General features: G+C 42.8%; 1 protein-coding gene across 2 annotated transcripts in view; it reads left to right on the top strand.

Moving 5' to 3' along the window:
- ppp2r5eb (protein phosphatase 2, regulatory subunit B', epsilon isoform b) overlaps positions 1 to 24,775 on the top strand; it is a 63,631-nt gene extending 38,856 nt beyond the window's left edge. For both annotated transcript variants that reach the window (XM_015969039.3, XM_015969044.3), the window contains 12 exons: positions 10,850 to 11,046; positions 12,186 to 12,287; positions 12,678 to 12,770; positions 12,864 to 12,994; positions 13,101 to 13,160; positions 15,519 to 15,627; positions 15,915 to 15,968; positions 18,169 to 18,219; positions 18,304 to 18,423; positions 18,545 to 18,672; positions 22,008 to 22,109; positions 24,368 to 24,775. In XM_015969039.3, the coding sequence (XP_015824525.1) occupies positions 10,850 to 11,046; positions 12,186 to 12,287; positions 12,678 to 12,770; positions 12,864 to 12,994; positions 13,101 to 13,160; positions 15,519 to 15,627; positions 15,915 to 15,968; positions 18,169 to 18,219; positions 18,304 to 18,423; positions 18,545 to 18,672; positions 22,008 to 22,109; positions 24,368 to 24,467 (1,247 nt within the window). In that variant the 3' untranslated portion in view covers positions 24,468 to 24,775. The remainder of the gene's footprint in view (positions 1 to 10,849; positions 11,047 to 12,185; positions 12,288 to 12,677; positions 12,771 to 12,863; positions 12,995 to 13,100; positions 13,161 to 15,518; positions 15,628 to 15,914; positions 15,969 to 18,168; positions 18,220 to 18,303; positions 18,424 to 18,544; positions 18,673 to 22,007; positions 22,110 to 24,367) is intronic.
- Positions 24,776 to 26,306: the final 1,531 nt, after the last annotated feature.

Raw genomic sequence — 26,306 nt, 5'->3', positions numbered from 1 at the left:
AAGAAGAAAATAAATGATCTAAGTGGGGAAAGGAGACAGGAGAACTGAAACACTAAACCAAAAGATGGGGAGAACCAGGAGGGAGCTGGGGACAAAAAGGGGCGCAGAAGACGAGAGGACACAGAACATGACACATATTTGCATTTTGCATGCTTGGTTGCATTGCAACAAACTTGAACACATAAATATGCAAAGAGTTCCAGGTGTTTAAATTATGTTCTACAGCTTTTCCTAATCATGCAGTCATTGCCTCTGGAATGATCCAGAAGTATGGCAGTAGCACCTGGAATAAGATAAGATCTAATATTCTGAAGAAAGGAGCTTCTTCTCTAGAATGAGTACTGGACTACCCTCCTAAAGAAAACAGAACATTTGTAATTTGCCAGAACAGCAGTGTGACTGGTTTGAGCAGCCTGCATAGAGCCTGTCATTTGGTTTCAATAATAAAGTATTTTCTTTTGCTGTTTATAATATAAGGGAGACGTGTCTAAAAGCGGTGTACGTTATTGTTCTGTAATGTGTACAGCCCCTGGAAGAACGACACACCTACTGGCCAGTTGTACTAAATCAGGGGTGTCAAACTTAAACTCACAAGGGGCCGAAATGAAACTCTGGGACGGAGTCGAGGGCCAAACTTAATATTTTTTGGAAAAGTGACGGCAAATTTGCACATTTTTTTTATCAACATAAATGCAATTTTGAACCTTTAAATTTGGAAACAAACTTATTTCTGCATTAACACTGAATGTGGAATAACCAAATTACACACGAGCAAGTCAGTTTTAAATAAAAGGCATCAGTGGTATTCATTACTTGTGGTATAATCAGCATTTTTAAAATCTATTCAGGATTTATGTTTTATTGTTTATCCATTTTTCTTATTTTTTATTCTCCTTTTTTCTCCTGTAATAAGTGTCATCGCTGCTGTGACGTCTAGCTTTCCCCACTGAGGAACAATAAAGGGATTTTCTATTCTATTCATCTGTCTGCAGCCTTTCCACTTCCTGTTTACTGTAGGTTAAATCTTTTCTCACGGGCCAACAACAAAATAAAGATATCATTTTATCTTAAATGAAAATGCAACATCTCACCTGTTAACTTTCATGTTTTGGAGCAGAAAAAGAGCATAAAACTAACATATTTAAAGCTCAGTTTGCTCCACTGGTTTACTGTGATGCTCACCTGTTCCAGCCAGATACCTGCATCATGGGGTTGATCTGAGCTGAGGAGGAGACTCCTGTTGTTTTGTTCATCTTCATCATAATAATGACAACATTAGATGACAACAGGTGCTCACATAGGTTGGAAAACTTTCGTGAACACATTACTGAGCGGTTAAAATCTCCATTTCTGGGCTTCAACGTCGGCAAACAGCTGAGTGAACTCGGCGCTGAGTGAGAGGAGTGTAGTTTGTCCGAGACAGCGGAGCTGCAGAGACCGGCAGCAGGCGCTGGGAAAAACACAAAGGAGGGGGCGCTTCGGCTCCGTGCTGACGCCGCAAAGCATCATGGGAGTTGAAGTCTTTGAGGTAAAATCGGCCAGCGGGCCAGTTTTAATATATTTTTGATATTTATCTCGCGGGCCAAATAAAAATGCTCCGCGGGCCTTGACTCTGACATATGTGTACTAAATCATTAGATGTAGATAAGACTCTTGCAATTATTGTTGGAATGGTTCATTCTTCTTTCATTGACGGGGATGTATAGTATGCAGTTTGGTTGAGACAGGTGTTTTTTGTCACCTGGTGCTAATAAACGTGAGCTGTCAGTGTGTACAGTTGGGACTAGGGCTGCTCGATTATGGCAAAAATAATAATCACGATTATGGTGACTGAAATTGAGATCACGATTATTTAGGACGATTTTTCAATTTATGTTGATTTTATTTGTTTTTATTCAGTCATAAAATTGCTCAGGGCACAATCAGGACAAAAATAAGAAACAAGATGATCACTAAAATAACTCCTGATTCCCAGTATAAAAAGACCAATATACTTATAGCTCATAGTTTATGACCCAAGGGCTATAGACCTTGGTTTAACTCATTTAAGTCTAACCAGTACAGACCCAAATACCAATATCTTGCAAATACTGACAGCAAGAATTATACAGTGGCATTTATAACAAATAAATGCAAATAAATTGATGTTCACAAAATGTTGCATAATACGTATTTAGTCGTGTCAATGTGCTGCTGGAGAGTGCACTAGCACCGTGTCCTCAGAGAGGTTAGTTATTATTTATCAGCGTGAGGAACTTATTTCTACCTTATTTATAAACTATTTATTTACAAGTCCATCAATTAATGTAATAATTGTCCCAACCACAGCTGCACCCCCCACCCCCCAACCCGGTCTCACAGCAATCAGGGCAAGCTGCTCGTGTGTTTAGCACGCTGCACGCGCACATTTAGCCGTTTTAGTGGCTCAGGAGTCCGCAGGTGCGGTGTGTGTGTCACTCACTCTGGTTAATCCAACAGGGAGCCGGCTCCGAGAGCCGTCTTTAGCGACCGACACATCACTACATCATTCCCTTTCCTAATGTTGTGAAGAACGGTCCGGAGAGCAGGCGGAGTGTTTAGCTAACCTGCAGGAAATGTCGACGACAGTTATCCAGAAAGTAGCTAAGGGTTACCAGAGATGTTTCTGAGGTGTTCGCTAGGTACTTTTAAGTTAAAAAGTCAAGAAGGGGGTCTGAAAAGCTGCTAGAAATAGCGTCAAAGTCACAAAGTTGGCAACACTGTGGGAGGAGCGCTTCATTTGCAACTCGGCGCAGCGCAGGCGGGAGGAGCAAATAATCGGCTTGTTTTGTTTTTTATAATCGTTCAAAACTCAGATCGTAATCGTGATTAAAATTCGATTAATTGAGCAGCCCTAGTTGGGACTAATGGGCTCGACACATGGGAGGCGACAAACGACCGCGATCAGCGAAATTTGTCGCTGTTGCTTTTATTACCTGACACACGGGAGGCGACCCCCGGCAGCAGCCAGCAGCAAAGCCGTCTACGCGTTCTGTTCCATGGCGAAATTGAAACTTCCGTTGTTTTGTTTGGCTGTGTCAGGTTGGAGGGAATTAAGGTTATTTAAGCGGTTCAGAGTTAATAAAGCGGTAGATATGATGTTTCACAAGGTGCTGCTAGAGTTATGTGAAATCTTACTTCTGATTTTACTTAATAAAACATAATAATAATCAACTTCTCCTTCATGTTTGCTCGGAGATGTACGGAGCATCCTGTCCACTCATTGGTCTGTGAATGAAACCTCCGTTGATTGGTCCTCGTCCGAGCGACAGCGATGAAAAGTTGAAAAAATTTCAACTTTCTGGGATTGCGTCGCTGGGTCGCCTGTGCACGACACGTGCACGAGCGCATAATTTCACATGCACGTTTTTCGCGTTTTGCTTGATAGGAGGGAGACCCGCGATTATCGCTTTGTTGCGCATGTCTCATTGACAATGAATGGAGAGGCGATGTCACCTCCCGTGTGTCGAGCCCATAACCTTGTATCGTTGTGTTAAATGCCGATGCAGAAGTGAGCTCATCTATGTTTGGGTTTCAGGCCATCCATCCTGCCCAAAACATAATAGGTGACTCAACTGAGTCAGTTCTTGGTGTAATAATATCAAATGTCTACACTGTAAACCTTAATAATTTCACAGAACTCAAAAACTATTTTGTAACAGATTACACAAAAATATTTAAGTGATGTTTTTAAATATTTTAAGTTTACATAAAATAAAAATTACATTAGCAGTTGCCTTAAATTATTTCAATGTTATTTTAGAAATATTTATATTCCTCAACATATAATTGTCGAGTCATTCACTCAAGATTTTCAACATTTCTTAACTCATATTATTAGGAAAATATATTCAAAATGTTAATGTTTAAAATCAAACTTGATAAGTTGATATAACTCAAAATTTTCGGTGTAACTGATTACATACTACACTGACCCAGATAATTTGTTAACAGCACACACCAATATATGCTGACAGTCAGCGAGAGTGGAACACCCAAAGCCAAGTCAAGAGCATCTGGTGTGAACCACCACAGTTTTAATTAAAGTGGAACGGCACACTGTGGTCATTCTTTTGACCAACCTCCTCACTTATGGTACCAACCCGATACAAAAGTAACACCACATTTGCAACACTGAATGAAGTAATAACTAAGAACAACAATCCCCCATGATAAATATGCATAAACACCCCAACATAGAAGAAAATAACTAAAAACATGACTACTCACAATGCACCTCGCCCACCAGTTCTTTGTTGTTCCTGAAATCCACCAAAACCGCTTATTTGTGATTGTTTTTTCCTATAGATCAATAAATATTTTAGGAAATATATAAGTCTGTTTAATTAATAGAATAATATAGAAGCATGAAATAATAAACAAATGGTTTTGTTGATATTACTCATTCAATTTAAGTTGTTCTTTATTGATTTAAGTTATGCTCAAAGAAATATATATTTTTTCAGATTAATTAAAGAGATCTATGGAAAAGGTTCTATGGAAAAAAGGAAAAGGTTGAACTAACTCAACACATTTGAGTTCAAAAAACTTTTTTAAATTTATCAGTTTAACCTACTCAATAAATTTGATTATTTTCAACATTTGGGTCGACATTGTAGCAGAGATGTATTACTCATCTAGTTGATTCATCAATTTTTCTTTCATTTAAACTAATCAACTCTTAGTTTTCAGGTAATCTTTTAGGGCTATAACTATACAGAATATTTATCTGAATTTCAAGGTTAATATTTGCATAGTCTGTAACTCAAAGGGCAGGAATGAGCTGAATCCCAATTTTATGTCCGGCCAATCCTTAAGGAAGCCTTATTTTCATAAGTGCCAAGAGCAGATTTAAATTATTGTGGAATAAGTGCTACACAGCTGTTGTTTGGAGCATCATGAGGAGAGAAGGGGAGTGAGCAAAATGTGAAATTTTCCTAACTGATGTCATCACTAGAGATGTAAGAAAATATTGATATGGCAATATATTGTGAAATTTTTTCCAGCAATATTATATCAATATTCAAAAGCTGCGTATCTAATTCTTTTTGTGTATTTTCTTTTCTTTTGGTGCAATTCAAATGCCGACTGCTAGTTGGCAGCAGTGTGTAATGTGTTTTGTTCCATCCGTCCGTCCGTCCGTCCGGTATCCGCGGGTCCTTAAAAAGTCTTAAATTTGCTTTTCTGAATTTAAGGCCTTAAAAATCCTTAAAAATGACAAATAATCCTTAAATACAGTTTCCAAAGGTCTTAAATTACCAAAGACCCCAAAAACAAGATTCTTTTATTTCTATAAAATTTTCGTGAATTTCTAGTTGGTGTTGAGCATTTTTTGTGAATGATATTAGCATAAGTGGGACCATACGCATTCAGTTGGTTGTGAAAGGGGGGCTATTTTTAGATGAGCACATTAGCTAGTGGGAGCTTGCACCATGGGGAAGTGCAAGTTTAATGGTAACTGGATGGCTAATCAGGCAATAGCTGGAAATTATAGCCTAAATTTAATTAGAAAAAATAGCTTAAATGTGGTCAAAGTGGCCTTAAAAAAGGTCTTAAAAAGTCTTTAATTTGGTTCCCTTGAAGCTGCAGATACCCTGCATCCATCCATCCATTTCTTTCTTTCCTTCCTTCCTTCCTTCCTTCCTTCCTTCCTGACTTCCTGACTTCCTGACTTCCTGAAATTGAGATCTCGATTATTTAAGAAGATTTTTTCAATTAATGCTGATTTGATTTGTTTTTAAACAGTCATAAAATTGCTCAGGGCACAATCAGGACAAAAATAAATAAGAAACAAGATGATTACAAAAATTACTCCTGATTCCTAGTGTGGCAAGGTGGAGAAACGATGGCCCGGGCGGGATTCGATCCCTAGACTCCCTGGTGAGAGTCACGCACGCTTGCCAGTCAGCCAAAGGGACATCCCCTTGGCTAAGTAGCCAGGGCGCATGATCAATCGGGACACTGTGACAGGATGTTCACACTGCCACACTAGTATAAAAAGACCAATATACTTATAGCTCATAGTTTATGACCCAAGGGCTATAGACCTTGGTTTAACTCATTTAAGTCTAACCAGTACAGACTCAAATACCAATATCTGGCAAATACTGACAGCAAGAATTATACAGTGGCATTTATAACAAATACATGCACATAAATTGATGTTCACAAAATTTTGCATTATATGTATTTAGTATTTAGCACCCCCACCCCACCCCCCACTGAGTGTTGGAGCAGAGAGACAACTAAAATATGCTCGACACCGGCTTTCCAGGACCAGGATTTAGAACCACTGAGCTAGTACGTGTTTGAGCAAATATCAATAAGAGTTTTGTCTCCTACCACAATCCATGGATATTTTAAAAAATGTCACCTGAAACGGTTGCTTGGACTAAGTTTTAGCTGCAACTTTACAATGGTAGGAAGTGTGAATGATGGGTGTTGCTGCAAGTTAATTTAAAACAGGATGTTGAGGTCTGCCCAGATAGATGTCAGAAGGTCTGCATTTAGGTTCTTGTGAAACCTCTGTTCATGCGTCTCTCCCATTTGAAGCTGACAGAGAAGTATAAATCAGGCTTAAACCTGCAAGGGTTGGCATGTAGGCTTAAAGGACCAATATGTAAGATTTATGTAAAATAATATAAACAGTCTAATATCTTCATTTTGGAAGAATGGCTATAGGCTACAGTTTTCATTCTCAGTCAACTGGGGGGTTTGCCATTTTTTCTCCTTAAAAAAGCAAAAACAAAAGAGTGATGGTTGCTGTTTACAATCTGTGAATTGCCAAGTTTGCAGAGTCTGTTCTGAGCTTACGCTGCAGCAGTGGGATTTGAAATGTGACACTGGTGGGCAAAAAGCACCAGAGCTTTAAGAGCCAAAACCAGTAAACAGGATCAACCTAGAAGTTATTTCTTGTACCCCTAAGAAGCCACAGCATCATTTTGTTTTACTCTAATATCGGGTGAAGCAGGCTAGAGGCTAACTTTAAGCTAACAATGCCAGCTGTAAACTAGGGATGCACCGATCAGGTTTTTTGCTGCCGATCACCGATACCGATATCAAAGAATGCTGATCACCGATACCGATCACGTGGATTGGCCAGAAATTTTCTACAACATTATAATGAGTGCTACAAACTACATAATCTGGGAATAAAGGAAATGTAACCTAATCTAAAATGGTCTGTATTAGGGTTGTTACGGTGTGAAAATTTAACCTCACGGTTATTGTGACCAAAATTACCACGGTTTTCGGTATTATCGCGGTATTTTTTTTAAACGTGCTACATTTTCACACAATTAAATAAACCCTGTATGTCAGGAAATATTGTCCTCGGTTTGTGTCTAAATTTAGCCTAAAATGTGTTATTTTGTAATTATGTTGTTTATTTGTTTACATTTTTCCCCTTTAGTCTAAAATACCAATATTTGCCCATAACTTCTTATTTTGTGTCTGTTTGATGTCATCATTTAAAAGTATTAGATCAGATAATACTCAGTACTCAAGTAGCCTTCTAATCAGATACTTTTTTACCCTTACTTGAGTAATAAACCCTATATCAGGAAAATGTTGTCCTCGGTTTGTGTTCTTCCAGTGAGCTTTTCAGATGTGGGAAAATGTCATCAGGCAGTAATCATTGTTAAATTCATAATTATTCTCGGAGAGAGACCAACTCTTATCTGCCCCTGGGAGCCCCGTAATGCATAGCGTCATTTCAACATGGGGGTGTCCGCAACACGGTTTATATGCAGGTAGCGGCGCTGCGGCTGCTTTATATAGCCACTTGTTGCATTCTCCCTCAACCCAAATCCTCGGATCACGCATTTTAGCTAAAACGCTAACGTTAGCTTGCCTTGCGTTGACTGTAGAGTTGTGGGTGATGGTCACGCAGATGTGTCATGAGATTTGAAGCGCTGCTGCCTTTCACAGACACTTTTTCTGCTCGCGCTGCAAACAGGATAGCCGTCCGTCCGTCTTCTATAAACTGTCCCTCGGCATTCTTCAAATATCTAAAATATGCCCGTACTTCCGACTTTGTCTTCTTTGAGGGATAAAAAATGTCCTCCTGAGCGCTGCCGTCTCCTCCTTTGACCATTATTTCAGCTTTAGCTTCAAGAAAGTTTTGGTTGTAAACAACAAAGCGTGCACGTGCCGCCGGCAACTTCAGCCGATGATACGGTGGCTGGTAAGGGTCACCGCGCCTACACCGCAGCCACGGTAAACCCACCAAGATAATATAGTTTTTGAAAAAACAAGACGGTTATTATTATTGTCAACTTTTTTTTTTTTACCGGGGTTTACCGCTACACTGGTTACCGTGACAACCCTACCTGATCGGTTTGCTTTGATCTATTTTGAAAATTCCGATCAAAACCGATAGGGGCGCTATCGGCCGATTACGATCAAATGCCGATCCATCGGTGCATCCCTACTGTAAACTAGAAGCAAATAGTTGGCTCTGAAAATATCTCAAGCTAGTTTATCTATTACCAACAACTCAATGTTACAATGAAAAGTCTGTGCGAAGTGAATGAGTCAATCGAGGCGTTTTACTTCCATCAGTGCGTCTGTCAGAACCTAACAGCAAGACAGCCAATAACCACACTTCCTTTAAAGCCGGAGACATATTACTGTGGTAAGTGTAGTAAGTGTTCCCTACTGTAAAACCCTCAAGAGTGTTTACACCAGATATGACAGGGCTGGGCGATACGGCCTAAAACCAATATCACGATATGTTGAGGATTTCACTTTGATAACGATAAATGGACGATAACTACAGGTATGTGCAGAAACTAAAGTTGTCCATTAGATGCGGCTGTTACGTGTATTACGTTGAGTCATATTTTCACATGACTTAAGATGGTACAGCTTCTTAAAAAGACATGAACGTTGCCAACCTACACACATCTTTTCAATTGTTATTATCAAATTTATTGACCTGAACCTCAGATTCAGGAGGAGCAATGTGGTTTTCGTCCTGGCCGTGGAACACTGGACCAGCTCTATACCCTTAGGGGGATCCTGGAGGGTGCGTGGGAATTTGCCCAACCAGTCTACATGTGTTTTGTGGATTTGGAGAAGGCGTTTGACCGCATCCCTCGGGGGGCCCTGTGGGGGCTACTCCGGGAGTATGGGGTACCAGGCCCTCTGATACGGGCTGTTAGGTCCCTGTATGACCGGTGTCGGAGCTTGGTCCGCATTGCCGGCAGTAAGTCGGGCTCGTTCCCAGTGAGAGTTGAACTTTGCCAAGGCTGCCCTTTCTCATCGATTCTGTTCATAACCTTTATGGATAGGATTTCTAGGCGCAGCCAAGGTGTGGAGGGCATCTGTTTTAGTGGCCTGAGGATCGGATCTCTGCTTTTTGCAGATGATGTGGTCCTGTTGGCTTCATCAGAACGTGATCTTCAGCTTTCGCTGGAGTGGTTCACAGCCGAGTGTGAAGCAGCTGTGATGAGAATCAGCTCCTCTAAATCTGAGACCATGGTCTTGATTCGGGAAAGGGTAGAATGCCTTCTCCAGGTCAGGGATGAGGTCCTGCCCCAAGTGGAGGAGTTTAAGTATCTCGGGGTCTTGTTCATGAGTGAGGGAAAGATGGAGCGTGAGATCGATAGGCGGATTGGTGCTGCATCTGCAGTGATGCGGGTGTTGTACCGGTCTGTCGTGGTGAAGAGAGAGCTGAGTCAGAAGGCGAAGCTCTCGATTTACCGGTCGATCTACGTTCCTACCCTCACCTATGGTCATGAGCTTTGGGTAGTGACTGAAAGAAAGAGATCACAGATACAAGCGGCCGAAATGAGTTTTCTCCGCAGGATGGCTGGGCTCTCCCTTAGAGATAGGGTGAGAAGCTCAGTCATTCAGGAGACCCGCTGCTCCTCCACATCGAGAGGAGCCAGTTTAGGTGGCTCGGGCATCTGGTCAGGATGCCTCCTGGACGCCTCCCTGGTGAGGTTTTCTGGGCACGTCCAGCCGGGAGGAGACCTAAAGGTAGACCCAGGACACGGTGGAGGGACTATGTCTCTCACCTGGCCAGGGAACGCCTTGGGATTCCCCCAGAGGAGCTGGCCCAAGTGGCTGGGGAGAGTGAAGTTTTGGCCTCTCGCCTTAGGCTACTGCCCCCGCGACCCGACTCCGGATAAGCGGATGAAAATGGATGGATGGATGGAAATTTAGTGACATGGGAAATTTTATCCCGATAAGAGTCAGAAATTTTGATAACAATAAATTTACGATTTATTGCCCAGCCCTATTACACCCTTATCTTCCTTAGGTGGTCTGCATAGCTCTTGCGGCCTCTGGAAAGCTAGCCACATCCCCACACCACATTCCAGCTGTTGCCATCTGGCAAGAGATTCAGGAGCATGTTAAGCTAGGACTATAAGACTCGAACAGTTTCTACCTAGTAGCTGTTACTAAACACCACCTACCCTCCTCCAGTGTACGCCTCCCTGGTGCAACATGGTTTGTGACTGAGTGACTATTTTGTGCAAGAAGATTTCAGCCTGCAGCGACTTTAAATTTACCTTTTCAACCTTACTCTGTTTACGCCCCTCACTAATTTATATTCTTCATTTTGTTTTTTTCTCTGAGCTCCGTAGGGACTGGAGCATGTTTCCATGACCAAATATTCATTTAGGCCTTTATTTCATTCATATGTCAAATGTAAGCAGTGGTAGTAATATTATTGGCATTTTTGTTTCAGCAGGAGCAGATAAATGGTATTTAAAGTCTTGTTTTGTTACGCTGATACTGTCGGACATGTTTTTATGGTTAGAATTTTCTCAGCGTGTGTTCGTTATCATTGTCCTCACCTGTGTCCGGTGTGTTTGTGCAGACGTGCCGGCGCCGGAGCAGCCGGAGCTGTTCCTGAAGAAGCTGCAGCAGTGCTGTACTGTCTTTGACTTCATGGACACGCTGTCGGACCTCAAGATGAAGGAATATAAGCGCTCCACGCTCAACGAGCTGGTGGACTATGTGACTGTCAGCCGGGGCTACCTGACAGAGCAGGCCTACCCTGAGGTTGTCAAAATGGTGAGCAGAACCAACGTGTGCTCCGCCATCAGACCGTCCACCACATTTCTGCCCCCAAATCTAGACAACCTTAGTGATTCTGAAAGGAGGAATGAAAGATGTTCAAGACTGAATTTGACAGTTTATTAGCAGATGTTGCATCTGAGTAGTCAAACGCAGGTCTTTGTGCTGCAATGGTCAGAAGCTGTGATACTTCATTTGTTATTCATTATTTATGAATAACACACACACACACACACACACACACACACACACACACACACACACACACACACACACACACACACACACACACACACACACACACATGCACACAGTTCTGTGTTGTTCTTGATGGAAAACCCACCGTCGTTTTTAAACTAACATGTATTTAAATACATGTTTTCTCCCCAGAAGAAGCTACAATGATGTTCTGCTGAGCTGTGGTGGCCTCATGGAGGGGGCCATCGTCTAGCACACTGCTGCTAACCACTTAAACTTTCTCCCTCTACTGATAATAACTTTTTGCTTTCCTTGACGTTGGATGTGCTACTACTAGTTTACCCGTTTAATTATAGATCCACTAGGATAAATACAATAAAGTTTATCTCTCACCAAATAGAATATTTACTAAGACATCAGAATGTAACCATAGACACATTGCTTGGTGTGTGTGTGTGTGTGTGCGTGCGTGCGTGTGTGTGTGTGTGTGTGTGTGTGTGTGTGTGTGTGTGTGTGTGTGTGTGTGTGTGTGTGTGTGTGCGTGCGTGCGTGCGTGCGTGCGTGCGTGCGTGCGTGCGTGCGTGCTCTGTCTTCTTGATCCCCAGTGAGTCGTGGAGGATGGCTGCTTATACTGAGCCAGGGTTCTCTGGAGGTTTCTTCCTGTTAAAAGGGAGTTTTCCTCTCCACTGTCGCTATATGCTTGCTTATTATGAGGATTGCTGTATAGTCACTGACACTAGTCAGTGACTTGTTGCAATTTGCTGGGTTCCTTATATAGGAAACATTATTTCTGATTGGCTTAATGAACTGACCTGAATTGGAATGTTTCTTATGTGAAGTGCCTTGAGACGACTCTTGTCGTGATTTGGCGCTATATAAATAAACTTGAATTGAATAGAATTGAATTTAGTTATGCGCTTCCTCTTAATTTGTTCCAGGTGTCTCACAACATTTTTCGGACCCTCCCACCCAGTGACAGTAATGAGTTTGACCCTGAGGAGGACGAGCCCACACTCGAGGCTTCCTGGCCACACCTACAGGTAAAATCAGTCCTGTTCCATTTAGAAACGGGAAGAGTATCGTGCTGATGTCGACTCACCCCCCCAGCATCTCTCCATCCTCGGACTCAGACTTTTTATTAGCACCGTAAATAGATCTGGAAGTAAACATGCTGTGTTTGGATGTTGAAAATGATGATGACCACAGCAGAACCAGTCAGAGTAAACTTACCCACAATTCCTCCAGATGACTCCTCTAACTTGTACGATTCCGATGAGATGTTTGTTTGTAATTAAGATTAGATGTTCAGTTCAGTAAACAATTATCTGGTTGTTTAGATCAGTAGTTTGTAAAACCGTGTTTACACAACCTTTGGACTGAAAACGCTACATGAATGAAACATTTCAGCTGATTACGTTTCCTTTCTCCAGTTGGTATACGAGTTCTTCATTCGTTTCCTGGAGAGTCAGGAATTCCAGCCCAGCATTGCCAAAAAGTACATAGACCAGAAGTTTGTCCTACAGGTGAGCTGCTGAAGTCGTTACTTCCTGTCCTCCTCGGGCTTTCTGTTGTTTATTCCTTCTGCCAACTCCTGATTCACTCTCCTGCCTGTTTAGCTTTTGGAGTTGTTTGACAGCGAGGATCCTCGAGAGAGAGACTATCTGAAGACCGTCTTGCATAGAATCTATGGCAAATTTCTGGGGCTGAGGGCTTTTATACGAAAACAGATCAATAATATTTTTCTACGGTAAGTAAAAACGACATTCGCTTATGGTCGAGTTTCTTTTGTGTGTGTCTGTGAAGCCAACGTGACCTTTCTCCTGTCCCTTCTCCGTTCTTCTCCCCGTTCCCAGTTTTGTTTATGAGACGGAGCACTTCAACGGGGTGGCTGAGTTGCTGGAGATCCTGGGGAGGTATGTGGACCCAGACGGCCGGCCTTGTGTGAGATTTAGAGCTCAACGCTGCTCTCATGTTTAGGCTTTTCTGTGGGTTGACGGTGGAGACTGTTCCACATTTATGGAAAAGCAAACCAGGAGAGAGAAATGAACCATTAAGAAATCCTGCAGTTTTCCTGCTGTGTAGAAACTTAGACTTGCAGGTGAATTTACCAGAGGAAAAGATCAATAAAAGTTTGGTTTTCTATGAAAAGTACAACTTTGTATTGATGACATAAAAACAACCTGAGCCAGAACCGCCTCAGTCTGGTTTATTTGGCTGATAAGGTTCTAGCTTATCTTCTTTAATTGGTTCTATGCTAGCTGGGAGCTTTTATCTGAGAAGGAGAAGTGTAACATACATCTAGACATGTAGGAGATGGACTCCTGGACCCTAAAGACGGACGTGCTGCAGAAGCTCGTAGAAGCTGCTTTAGCAGCGTTCTCTGTCGGACCTGATTGCTCTCACCTTCTTTTAGTCCACTCTGCTTTGTGAAGCTGCCAATACTTAGGGACTCAGAAGAGTTCCTTGTTAGTGACGGCTAGGGTTGGGCATCGAGCATCGATTGGAACCAGTTCCAACTGTTACTTTTTCCCCGAATCGTTCAAAGTTTTTTTGTTTGATTCCTAGAATGCCGACGGAAGAGGAATCCGTGGCCGATCTTCGTGAAAAATAAACGTGATCTGCAAATTGTGATCAACGCTTTTCAGAGACGATCACACCAGCTGTCTGTGAGCAGCACGAGGCCCCGCCCCCCACCCAGATATAAACAAACGCGTCTGCCGAACTTTTACTCCGTAACGTAAACTTTAACTCCTGCAGCGTAGAGGAAACGTGTTAAATACGTCAACACGGTGGATTTAATAGAAGCTTTAAAGAACAAACTCTGGATGTGTGAGGTGAGTTTGTCTCACTGCAGAAATAAAAACACACACGGAGCGTCAGCAGGGGTGTGTGTGCGTGTGCGTGTGCGTGTGCGTGCGTGCGCGAGCGAGCGAGCGAGCGCGCGAGAGCGTCAGAAGGCTGAACAATAACCAGTAGAATAATTAAAGTCATCATGCTAGAGCAGCTTCTCTGTGGTGGACCACACCAGCTTCTGGCACAATAAATAATAATAAATAATAATAATAATAAACGTTTTAATTTCATTTATGAACTATTTCTGTTGAGTTTTAATGCTTAAATCTGTTAGATTGTTACTGACAGCAGCTACATTTAAGTTTAAGTTCCTGTTGTGACTGAACGCTGCAGCAGCATGGAGGTGTAGTTCTCAGTCATCCTGGACATGATCATCCTGAGAGTTTTAGCTGAAAACAGCTGCACGTTTCTGGATATGTTGGAGACATTTAGCCTCTCATCCCAGAGGCTTCTTCCAGACTTTGGTTGTGGTCAGAAACAAACACACTGGTTGTGCTGCAAGTCTTTTTCTTTTTTCCTCCAAAACATGTTTGTGTCTAAATGAAGGTGATGTTGTTGTTCATAGAATTGAAATTCATGTTGAAGTTAAGATTATTTTATCAGTAGGACCTGTGGTTAGCTGGCTCATGTAAACAGGTCATGTCTGGAAAGAATCGGAATTGTTCGAAATCAAATGATGCCCAACCCTAGTGACTGCACCACAGGCCCAAATCATCATCACTCCAACACCGTGCTCTCGGCTGGTTTTAGGTGTTTCATCTGATCTGCTGCACTCTAAGCATGGCAGTGTGGCTTATGGACAGTTATATTTTATAAAACAGGACCCAGTTTTACGTACGAATGTAATAAATTATCCCAAAGGGAAGATGGTTTGATCATTTTGAGTCTTTCAATATGGAGGTGTGTTTGTGCGTGTGTGTGTGTGCGCACGCGCGTGCGTGTGTGTGTGTGTGTGTGTGTGTGTGTGTCTGCTCTGTCTTCTCCATCCCCAGTGAGTTGTGGAGGATGGCTGCTTATACTGAGCCAGGATCCTCTGGAGGTTTCTTCCTGTTAAAAGGGAGTTTTCCTCTCCACTGTCGCTGCATGCTTGCTTAGTATGAGGATTGCTGTAAAGACTCTGACACTAGTCAGTGACTCGGTGCAATTTGCTGGGTTCCTTAAGTATGAAACTTTTAGCTAATTGGCTTGATGGACTGAACTCAACAGGAATGTTTACTGTGTGAAGTTTATTGAGACGACTCTTCGTGATTTGGCGCAAAATAAATAATTTGAATTGATTTCATCAGTCTTTGTTTAGATAATGTACTTAGTTATGGTTCTCCACACACACACACACACACACACACACACACACACACACACACACACACACACTGGAACACAGTGTAACTGATGTCTGCTCTGTTTCTCTCTCCCAGTATAATCAATGGTTTTGCTCTGCCGCTGAAAGCAGAACATAAACAGTTTCTGGTCAAAGTGTTGATCCCCCTCCATACCGTCAGGAGCCTGTCCCTTTTCCATGCACAGGTAATTCAGTTTCTTTCTACTATAACCAACCTGCTACGGATACTTGACACCCGCATTAGTAGTTATAAGCTCCTAAATATGCTTTTCAAAAGGAGCTTAAGCGTGAGTTTTAAATGTGTTTGCGTTATTTTTGTAGAGTTTAAACCACAGAGGTGGATGTTTAGGATTAGCTCTGATAAGACTGGGTTAGGGGAAGGTCTTCAGTGTTTTCATTCCAAACAAACAGAAAAATCCCTCATCTCAGATGCTGTAGCACCTTTGTGACCCTGTTGTTTCTGTTGTTGCAGTTGGCGTATTGCATTGTACAGTTCTTAGAGAAAGACCCGACATTAACGGAACCAGTAAGTATCGCTGCACTGTTTGTTGTTTTGTGCTAGGCCTGGGCAATAAATCAATTTCATTAATTAGTTCAATTTTTTGTTGCGGGCGATAAAAAAAAAGTATATTGAATGTTTATGTAACAGCGCCTTTTTGGCCCCCTGGAGCTCCCGTAGCATTAGTTGCACATAACCGCGACAACGTCCCAGCACGCACACCAAACGGCAACAGCAAGTGACTCCATGACTACCGGTGAGAGCGGGAAGTTTGATCCTAAGAAAGGAATGACATCATCCGTTGGTAGGATCAGGTTTGGGTTTGCTTCGACGGACGTGGAGCTTTTATTCACATTTATTCATTATCCATCTTGGCGATGAGGCTTACATTTGTCTTGCTTGTGATTACGTACAGAACAGAATTGGCTTTAAGGCGCCTTCCATTTGTACTTATTGCTATTCTTAATAATTGAGAGGGAGAGAAAATCGGTAAAAATCGTAAATCAAATAAAAAAACATATCAGATTTTTAGGCCGTATCGCCCAGCCCTATTTTGTGCTGAATATTACACATTTATTTCTCCTGGCATTATCTGTGCAGTGTTGTATCAAAGCGGAGCTCCTCACCACACTCAGTTATCCACACATGTTCAGATGCTTGTACTTTAAAGGCAGTGTGTGCTATTTTTACTTGTTTACTATCAAATTCTGTGTACCATGCTCACAAACTTGTCCTTTTTCATTTTTTTTCTCACCAAAGTCTATTCTAAAAACTTCTATTTGATGGAAATGCTACATTTTTATATACATAACCCGTGGTTGACTTTGCGGAGTCATGCTCCATCTTGAAAGACCGTAGCTGGTTAGGGACATGCCGCATTTTGCTTTTGCGCTATGACGTGAAAGTCCTTCTTCCTCTAAACGTTGTGCGGGGTGGTGCCGGTCCTCTTCGCGACAGTCTTGCTGGTTTGGGGAACCTCTGCTCCTTCTCCCTGGGTTGCTTGCCCTGCTCTAACCACATGTGATGTCTGGAAGTCATTCGTAACTGTGACGAAGCACGCACGGCTGTGGGGGACGGAGACGAGTGACGTAGCGGCGGCGCTGGAGCAGCATCTGAAAGTGGCAGATCAGTCTCGTTCTACATATCCTCACGTGGACAGAGGCCTCACTAAACCATGTGACTGTAGGAAGCAGCAGAAACGGTAAAAGGCCTGTATTTGTATAGAGCCTTCTTAGGGTTCTACAACCCCCCCAAGGCGCGTCACAACACAGTCAGTCATTCACCCATTCATCCACACGTTCACAGACTGGTGGTGATGAGCTGCGATGTAGCTACAGCTGCTCTGGGGTTCACTGACAGAGGAGAGGCCTCTATTCATTCTGTGTTTGTCTTCGTTATCAATTTTCTTGTTCTTTTTATACAGTTTAGTAAAAAATATGTTTTTTCCTGATATGTTTCGGCTAATGCCTCTAGCCATCATCAGAGATCGCCGGTGTTGGTGGCGTCACTTCCTTTTGTCCACGTGCAGCAGAGAAATAAGGGAGACGTGGCACAAAACCGTGAACAGAGACGATGGAGTATTCACGTTGGATCATGCACGGGACAGTGTCCTCAGCAAGGAGGGAGCCGGCGTCCTCTGCTGCCCGCGGATCAAAGGAAGTGACGCCACCACCACCGGTGATCTCTGATGATGACTAGCTGAAACATGTCGGGTAAAAAAAATATATTTTTTTTTTACTAAACTTTGTCAAAAAAGAACAAGAAACTGGAGGCGAGGCTTGCCAAACACAGGCGCCACCGGTTCCTCCGACCACCACCAGCAGGCAAGGCACGTTAAGTGTCTTACCCAAGGACACAACAACAGCATTCTCTGGTCGGAGACAGGTTTGAACCTGCAACTTTCCGAATACCGGACAACCCGCTGTACCTCCTGAGCTCCTGCTGCCCTAAATAGTACTAAATACTATAATAAAGCGTGCAGACGGTTGAGAGCTGGTGTGTGGTGTTTTCACTTGACCTTTGGATGCATGTGTGCTACGGTAGCGGCGATACCTGCTCTGAACTGTGTGGCGCTCAGGTTTCCAGGACTTTTACACACCTGGGCTTTAAATACTTCTCAGTATGCAGTTTCCAACAGATGGCATGGTGTCTTGTCTCACCTAGAAATGTATTCTTTTGCTAACTGTCTGATCTGCTTATAAATGATGGTCTCTGTCTTCATCCTCAGGTCATCAGAGGCTTACTGAAGTTTTGGCCAAAGACCTGCAGTCAAAAAGAGGTGAGACCATTTCAGAGTCACATCTCTGTACGTGTGTGTGTGCATGTGTGTAGTAACATGTCCCTCCGCCACACGGTGCTCCAGGTGATGTTTCTAGGTGAGCTGGAAGAAATCTTGGACGTCATCGAACCCACACAGTTCGTCAAGATCCAGGAGCCACTTTTCAAACAGATCTCCAGATGTGTCTCCAGCCCACATTTTCAGGTGAGTGCTCCTGTTCTGTCAGGCAAGCTGACTCTGGATCAGCTAAAGGAGAGGTGTAGAAGCATGTTCATGAGTTCTGCTGTGTGGAGACGTGTCTCAGGACGTGTCCGTCTCCTCGCAGGTGGCAGAGCGAGCTCTCTACTACTGGAACAACGAGTACATCATGAGTCTGATCGAGGAGAACTCCAGCGTCATCCTGCCCATCATGTTCGCCAGCCTCTACAGGATCTCCAAAGAGCACTGGAACCCGTGAGGAACTGCTCTAACTTCATTTTCTACCTTACAGCTAGTATTAGTGTTTACCGGGTAGTATTAGGGTTTACTGGTTAGTATTAGTATTAGTGTTTACCGGGTAGTGTTAGTATTAGGGTTTACCGGCTAGTATTGGGGTTTAACTATTAGTATTAGGGTTTACCGGCTAGTATTAGGGTTTACCGGTTAGTATTAGTATTAGTGTTTACCGGGTAGTGTTAGTATTAGGGTTTACCAGTTAGTGTTAGTATTAGTGTTTACCGGCTAGTATTAGGGTTTAACTGTTAGTATTAGGGTTTACCGGCTAGTGTTAGTTTTAGAGTTAGTATTAGGGTTTACCGGCTAGTATTAGGGTTTACCGGCTAGTATTAGGGTTTACCTGTTAGTATTAGGGTTTACCAGTTAGTATTAGGGTTTACCGGCTAGTGTTAGTTTTAGAGTTAGTATTAGGGTTTACCGGCTAGTATTAGGGTTTACCGGCTAGTATTAGGGTTTACCTGTTAGTATTAGGGTTTACCAGTTAGTATTAGGGTTTACCGGCTAGTGTTAGTATTAGGGTTTTCGGTTAGTATTAGGGTTTACCGGCTAGTGTTAGGGTTTAACTGTTAGTATTAGTGTTTACCGGCTAGTATTAGGGTATAACTGTTAGTATTAGGGTTTACCGGTTAGTGTTAGTATTAGTGTTTACCGGCTAGTATTAGGGTTTAACTGTTAGTATTGGTGTTTACCGGCTAGTGTTAGTGTTTACCGGCTAGTATTAGGGTTTAACTGTTAGTATTAGGGTTTACTGGTTAGGGTTAGTATTAGGGTTTACCGGCTAGTATTAGGGTTTAACTGTTAGTATTAGGGTTTACCGGCTAGTGCAGGGGTGTCAAACTGATTTTAGCTCAGGGGCCACATTGAGGGAAATCTAGTCCCAAGTGGGCCGGACCGGTAAATTAAAAACAACTTCAGATTGTTTTCTTTGTTTAAATACAATCAATATAAAACAAGGCTGGAGCCTGAGGACAGTGTATCCAAAATAGTACAAGTACAACACCTGAAGTGTACTTGAAAATTTGGGGGGAAAAAAAAAAATCAATAAATTCAAAAAACATTCCTTAGTGATTCAAAGAGCTTACAGATCACATGGCTAGATCAGTTTCATGCAGCACTTAAAGTATATTTGACTCATTTTACTTTACATCTTTTAGCTTTCACCAGCACATCAACATCAGAAGTCACATCCTGAGTGGCGGCCATCTTCAGGATGTGATTCAAGTTTTTGTGTGAGCCTTGAGCGCAGCTTTGTTTTATTTATACTCATTACAGAGAAAACTTGCTCACAAAGATATGTTTATTTTCACTCTACATTGTAAAGTATGAAAATAAAGTTTACACAACCATCACCTAACCCATCCGGCCCGCAAGCGGGTTAAATCCGGCCCGCGGGCCGTAAATTTGACACCCCTGGGCTAGTGTTAGTTTTAGAGTTAGTATTAGGGTTTACCGGCTAGTATTAGGGTTTACCTGTTAGTATTAGGGTTTACCGGCTAGTGTTAGTATTAGGGTTAGTATTAGGGTTTACTGGCTAGTATTAGGGTTTACCTGTTAGTATTAGGGTTTACCGGCTAGTGTTAGTATTAGGGTTAGTATTAGGGTTTACCGGCTAGTATTAGGGTTTACCGGCTAGTGTTAGTATTAGGGTTTTCGGTTAGTATTAGGGTTTACCTGTTAGTATTAGGGTTTACTGGCTAGTGTTCGTATTAGGGTTAGTATTAGGGTTTACCGGCTAGTATTAGGGTTTACCTGTTAGTATTAGGGTTTACCGGCTAGTGTTAGTTTTAGGGTTTTCGGTTAGTATTAGGGTTTACCTGTTAGTATTAGGGTTTACCGGCTAGTGTTAGTATTAGGGTTAGTATTAGGGTTTACCGGCTAGTATTAGGGTTTACCGGCTAGTGTTAGTATTAGGGTTTTCTGTTAGTATTAGGGTTTACCGGCTAGTGTTAGTATTAGGGTTTTCAGTTAGTATTAGGGTTTACCTGTTAGTATTAGGGTTTACCGGCTAGTGTTAGTATTAGGGTTTTCGGTTAGTATTAGGGTTAACCTGTTAGTATTAGGGTTTACCGGCTAGTGTTAGTATTAGGGTTTTCGGTTAGTATTAGGGTTTACCTGTTAGTATTAGGGTTTACCGGCTAGTGTTAATATTAGGGTTATTATTAGGGTTTACCGGCTAGTATTAGGGTTTACCGGCTAGTGTTAGTATTAGGGTTAGTATTAGGGTTTACCGGCTAGTATTAGGGTTTACCTGTTAGTATTAGGGTTTACCGGCTAGTATTAGGGTTTACCTGTTAGTATTAGGGTTTACCGGCTAGTGTTAGTATTAGGGTTTTCGGTTAGTATTAGGGTTTACCTGTTAGTATTAGGGTTTACCGGCTAGTGTTAGTATTAGGGTTAGTATTAGGGTTTACCGGCTAGTGTTAGTATTAGGGTTAGTATTAGGGTTTACCGGCTAGTATTAGGGTTTACCTGTTAGTATTAGGGTTTACCGGCTAGTGTTAGTATTAGGGTTTTCGGTTAGTATTAGGGTTTTCGGTTAGTATTAGGGTTTACCGGCTAGTATTAGGGTTTACCTGTTAGTATTAGGGTTTACCGGCTAGTGTTAGTATTAGGGTTTTCAGTTAGTATTAGGGTTTACCTGTTAGTATTAGGGTTTACCGGCTAGTGTTAGTATTAGGGTTAGTATTAGGGTTTACCGGATAGTATTAGGGTTTACCTGTTAGTATTAGGGTTTACCGGCTAGTGTTAGTATTAGGGTTTACCGGATAGTATTAGGGTTTACCTGTTAGTATTAGGGTTTACCGGCTAGTATTAGGGTTTACTGGTTATTTCTCAAAAGAGATAAAGTTATGATGCACTTGAATAAAACTTTAATGTGGATGCTTTTTGGCACTGGTCAGTGACATCACTCACTACCAAAGCAGTTGTGAGATTCTGGCATCTGTCATGAAAAAGCTGAATTTGTAAGGAGGCACAGCGGCCATCTTATCTCCAGGTCAATTTGCCCACTCCCAGAAGTTTTCTGAACTTCCTTTTGTGGAAACATGGCTAACGTTTAGGTTTAGCTTTTGTTAGTTTCCCCAGGCTGACATCAAAGAGTGCTTTAGATTGTTTATGCTAAGGCAAAGCTAAAAGAGTACTGCCGGATCAGGCTGGGCTGGTATCTTACTGTGTGGAACAGGGCAACAGACAACTTTTAATTTAGTGGTGGAATATCCCTGATACACTAGATGGGACTCAACAGCCTTCCTCGTGTCTTTTCTGGGGGACATTAACTGTGAACTCTGTCTCAGGGCGATTGTGGCGCTGGTGTACAACGTCCTGAAGGCCTTCATGGAGATGAACAGTACCTTATTTGATGAACTCACAGCCACTTACAAGTCAGACCGTCAGCGGTAAGAAACTACTGGTGGTGGTGTGTGTGTGTGTGTGTGTGTGTCCGTCAAAAAAGTCCTACAGGCGTGGAAAAATAGTTGATATCTTTTTGTTAAAGGAAGAAAAACCCACTAAGGTCAAAATAAACCAGGACTAAATGGTTGAAACACAAGAAAATGTGTCTGCGGGGGCATTAGACTCAGCATCTCCGGTGTCTTCAGTCAGTCTGCCCATTTACAGGTTGAGAGGTGGTCACAGTGCTGTTGGGTATCTAGGTGTGTACCACACTGGACATGGACAGGAAGCTGAGGACACAGTTGTCTCAGAAGTTTAGATGCACTATTATTAGGGGTGTAATGGTTCACGAAGGGCGTAGAACCGATTCAGTTTGGTCCACTTTCGTACTGTTTCGGTTTATTTTTTCAGTTAAACAATGAATTTTTATTTGTGTGATTTAATTGCAGCGGATAAAAGTTCCTAGGCGAGATTCGGCACGGACGCTGTATTGAGTGACGCATGTAGGCAGTACGCGCCCGGTCTCCGTTTAAAAATGTGATCTGCTAATTCTGATCAACGCCTTTCAGAGCGGATCGAGCCAGCTGGCTGTCGCTGCTGCTGTGGAGCCCGTAGAGACGCCGAACGAAGCGTTGCATCGCCCCTCCCCTCTTTTTCTCACACTGCAGACACGCAGCAGCGAAAATGCAAACACGTTCTGAACTTCCCCCTGGGACAACTGATGCAAAGTTTTCATCCTACAACCAAAATACGGAGTGCAGGAAACTCGTTATTTAATACGAGTTTGAAGAAGAAACTCCGGGTGTGAGGGGAGTTTTTAAGTTCTGGGAGACCAGAGTTTAAATCCGATCGGGTCACATCATACCATACCAAGTTTATTTATAAATCACATTTAAAAACAGCATGACAGCGGACCAAAGTGTTGTACAGTAGTAATAAAAAGGAAAAACCCCAAGATAAAAACAAGATAAAGAGCATATAGGAGATAAATGGGATAACCTAAAAATTTAAAAGAAACATACTAGAGTAAAAAAAAAAACAAAGTCACAATAAAAACATAAAAACAATAAAAGCTCGGTCATTGATCAAAAGTTAAATGATAGAAGTCGGCCTTCAGTACAGACTTGAATCGACCCTGTGACGGGGCCTGTCCAACACTAAGGGGGAGAGCATTCCAAACGCAAAGGCCCGCTCCCCACGAGATTTATTCTTTATTTTTGGGACGCACAAAAGCAAGTGATCTGCTGATCTCAGGGTTCTGGGTGGAACATGGGGCTCAAGCCTGATTTATGCTTCTCCGTCTGCGTCAGTGCGGAGACACGCAACGCCATTATCCGTCCTTGCGTAGGGCTCCGGCAGACACGCAAGTACGTACGGAGTCGAGCCCACTTTTTTAAACATCCGTCGAACGAAACGGATTACGCAAGCTTGTGATTGGTCAGGACGCTGCTGTTGTTGACAGCGCCGCCATTGCAAAGAGAGCCGAGGATAACTAGCAGCAGACACGGAGAAGCTTGAAGAATACCTCGCGAAAAAACTCTAAAAATATGAACGTTTCATCCTCACGTGACTGGAGGAGTGAAAAGATGTGCAGCAACCGTTTTATTTGTGGACGGAAATGACAGGAAACGTGGGTTTAGAGGTGGGGAGCGCATGAGGAGGTGGGAGAATGAGAGACAAATAAAAAAGTGTTAAAAGTCTCTTATATACACAAAAAACACAATATAAACACACGATCTTGGACCGATACATGACAGGATACCACAGAACAGCGCTACGCCCTCTGTTGTCCTGCCGAGGAATTGCTTTGCAACACTCTCCAGGAGACGGAGAAGTAAAAGAGCAAAACTCTTCCGCCAATCCGTGCGTGTCTGTCCCTTGCGGAGCTGACGGAGAAGCATAAACCAGGCTTTAAGCAGTTCTGACAGATAAGCAGGGGCTTGACCATTCAGGTGTTGTAAACAAAGGTTAAAACCTTAAACTGGATAAGCAGTTGATCTAGAGTGGGCCGGAACAGCTGTGGACAGGTGTTCCTTCAGAAAGAGTTGTGGGTGTTCTTCCTTTAACAGAAGGTTCCTCCTGCTTCCTCCACATCCGATACGTCTGACGGTTTCACGTCTGATTAAATCTCTTATTTTGTCCTAAATAAAAGGAGCAGCAGACCTAAATAGTGATGAAGCCTCTGACGACCGTTAGGGGGTGGTTGAGTCACCCTGCTCCGCATTAGGACAGCTCCCTGACCCTGACCTCCATGTTGTTTTAGTGAGAAGAAGAAGGAGAAGGAGAGGGAGGAGCTGTGGAAGAAGCTGGAGGACCTGGAGCTGAAGAGGGGCCTTAGGAGTGACGGGATCATCCCAACTTAACGAAGACCGCGCTGCGCTCCCCCACGTCTGACTCCCGCTCTTCGTCCCGACCCCCATCAGCCATGTCTGCCCCAGAGCTCCTGATACTGGGTCCACGCAGAGAGGCCGCTGGTTTCTTAATTGTTTTGTTTTCTTATTTTTTCTCCTGTGTTTGTGCAACTTACTTTACAGTAGATTCATACGTCTGTTTTCATTACTCCAGCAGCACTGTAAATAATTATTTTCTTTTTCCCTTCAACTGATATTATTGCAAATAGATAAACAAAACAATAATGATAATAATAATAAAAAGAAGAAAACGTAGAAAATGATGAGAAAATGACTTGTGTGGGACGTGGATTCAAACCGACAACCCTCTCTGGACTGTAGGACATTTGAACTCATGAGAAAAAAAAACGTAAAAAAGAAGCTGGATTGTTTTGAACACCTCCTCTCTCGCCTCCTCTTCAGCTGTCCCACATGTAACTTTGTTTTCCTGGTTGTCCTCTCTGCCGTTCTGCCGCCGCCGTCCGGACCGGTTGGAACACCTCTTAATGACGCCTCCAGCCGTGCATCTGCCCTCTGAGTGTGTTTACATGCACATGCGAGAAAACGCTCACCTCTAGCTTTAAACCTGAAACGTCTACAAAGGGCGTAGTGAGTTAGTAACCACGATGTTCAGGATAAGGGACTAAAATAGTTTTTCATTTCCTACATTCCTGGAGTCCAGTTTGATTTCAGCCGTTTCATGTTTTTGTTTCACAGCTGGAAAAAACAGCCCGTCACCTTTTACCCAGAAACCTGCAGCGGAGCGGTTTAATTCTCTAGTGGGCGATCACACCCTTTTTTCTGTTTCACTCATCAAATCTCATAAAAAATCCCATCTGCTGATGGATCGTTGGGGGGTGTTGTTGACCTGGCGCCACCTGGTGGTAGGAGTAGGAGGTGCTGATAAACAGCACGGAGATTCAAACCAAAAAGTGCCAAAACGACTAAATAATCCAATCAGAGCGACCTTGTTAAATCAACCAAGGATTAAAAAGACGTATTCCATGTTAGTGAGATAATTGTTACAAGCGAAGCCCTTTGCTGTTTGAAGTCGGTAGCTTAGCTGTCCTGCATTTCATTAGTTCAGTTTTAATTGTTTCTGCACATTTTAGCCCAGGAAGGCTTGATAATGGTGTGTAGAGTCCGACCATGCTGCATGTAAACACACTCCAGCTTCCTCCAACAGGATTAGGATAAAGACCGGTCACTACGGGTCATGACTGGGTACCGCCGTTGGTACAGGCCTGCCGGCACCCACATCACACATGAGGAACAACAGGCACACACCGGAACCAAACATCCCATGTTGAGAGTTAAATACCCCCCCCCCCAACACACACACACCAGCTTGGGCCCTGGCAGGCGCTGCGTTGACCAGTATTACCAATGACAACATTGTTACTGAACGCAGTGCTCTGGTGGGTTAGGCTCCGCCTCACCTCTGCTGGGACCCCGTGGAGAGGAGCATCCAGTACGGAACAGGACTCCCTATTTATGATGGTGTTTCCCTCTTTCAGTCTGGTTTTGCTTTTCCGTCTCACTCCCTCTTTTTCTTGGTTTTTATCTCATTTTCAATATTTTGATGACGTTTTTTGTCCATTGGATATGTATATTTTTTTTAGTAGGGGAGGGAGTGTGGCAGGAAGGCACGGAGCAGACTCCGTTGTCCTGTTGGGAGACACTGAACCTCCCCCCCTCCCCCCTTGCAGAATTAAAGTGTGCTGTAGAATGGCCCGGATATACTATGATTTAAAAGCTGAAAAAAAGGGTTGGAAAAATACAAATGTTTAATTATTTTAAAAAAAATAAAGA

This window comes from Nothobranchius furzeri, chromosome 18 (genome assembly GCF_043380555.1).
Source record: "Nothobranchius furzeri strain GRZ-AD chromosome 18, NfurGRZ-RIMD1, whole genome shotgun sequence".
NCBI classification, from domain to species: domain Eukaryota; kingdom Metazoa; phylum Chordata; class Actinopteri; order Cyprinodontiformes; family Nothobranchiidae; genus Nothobranchius; species Nothobranchius furzeri.
Note: the sequence above shows the minus strand (reverse complement) of the source record. Positions and strands in the feature narration are given on the sequence as shown.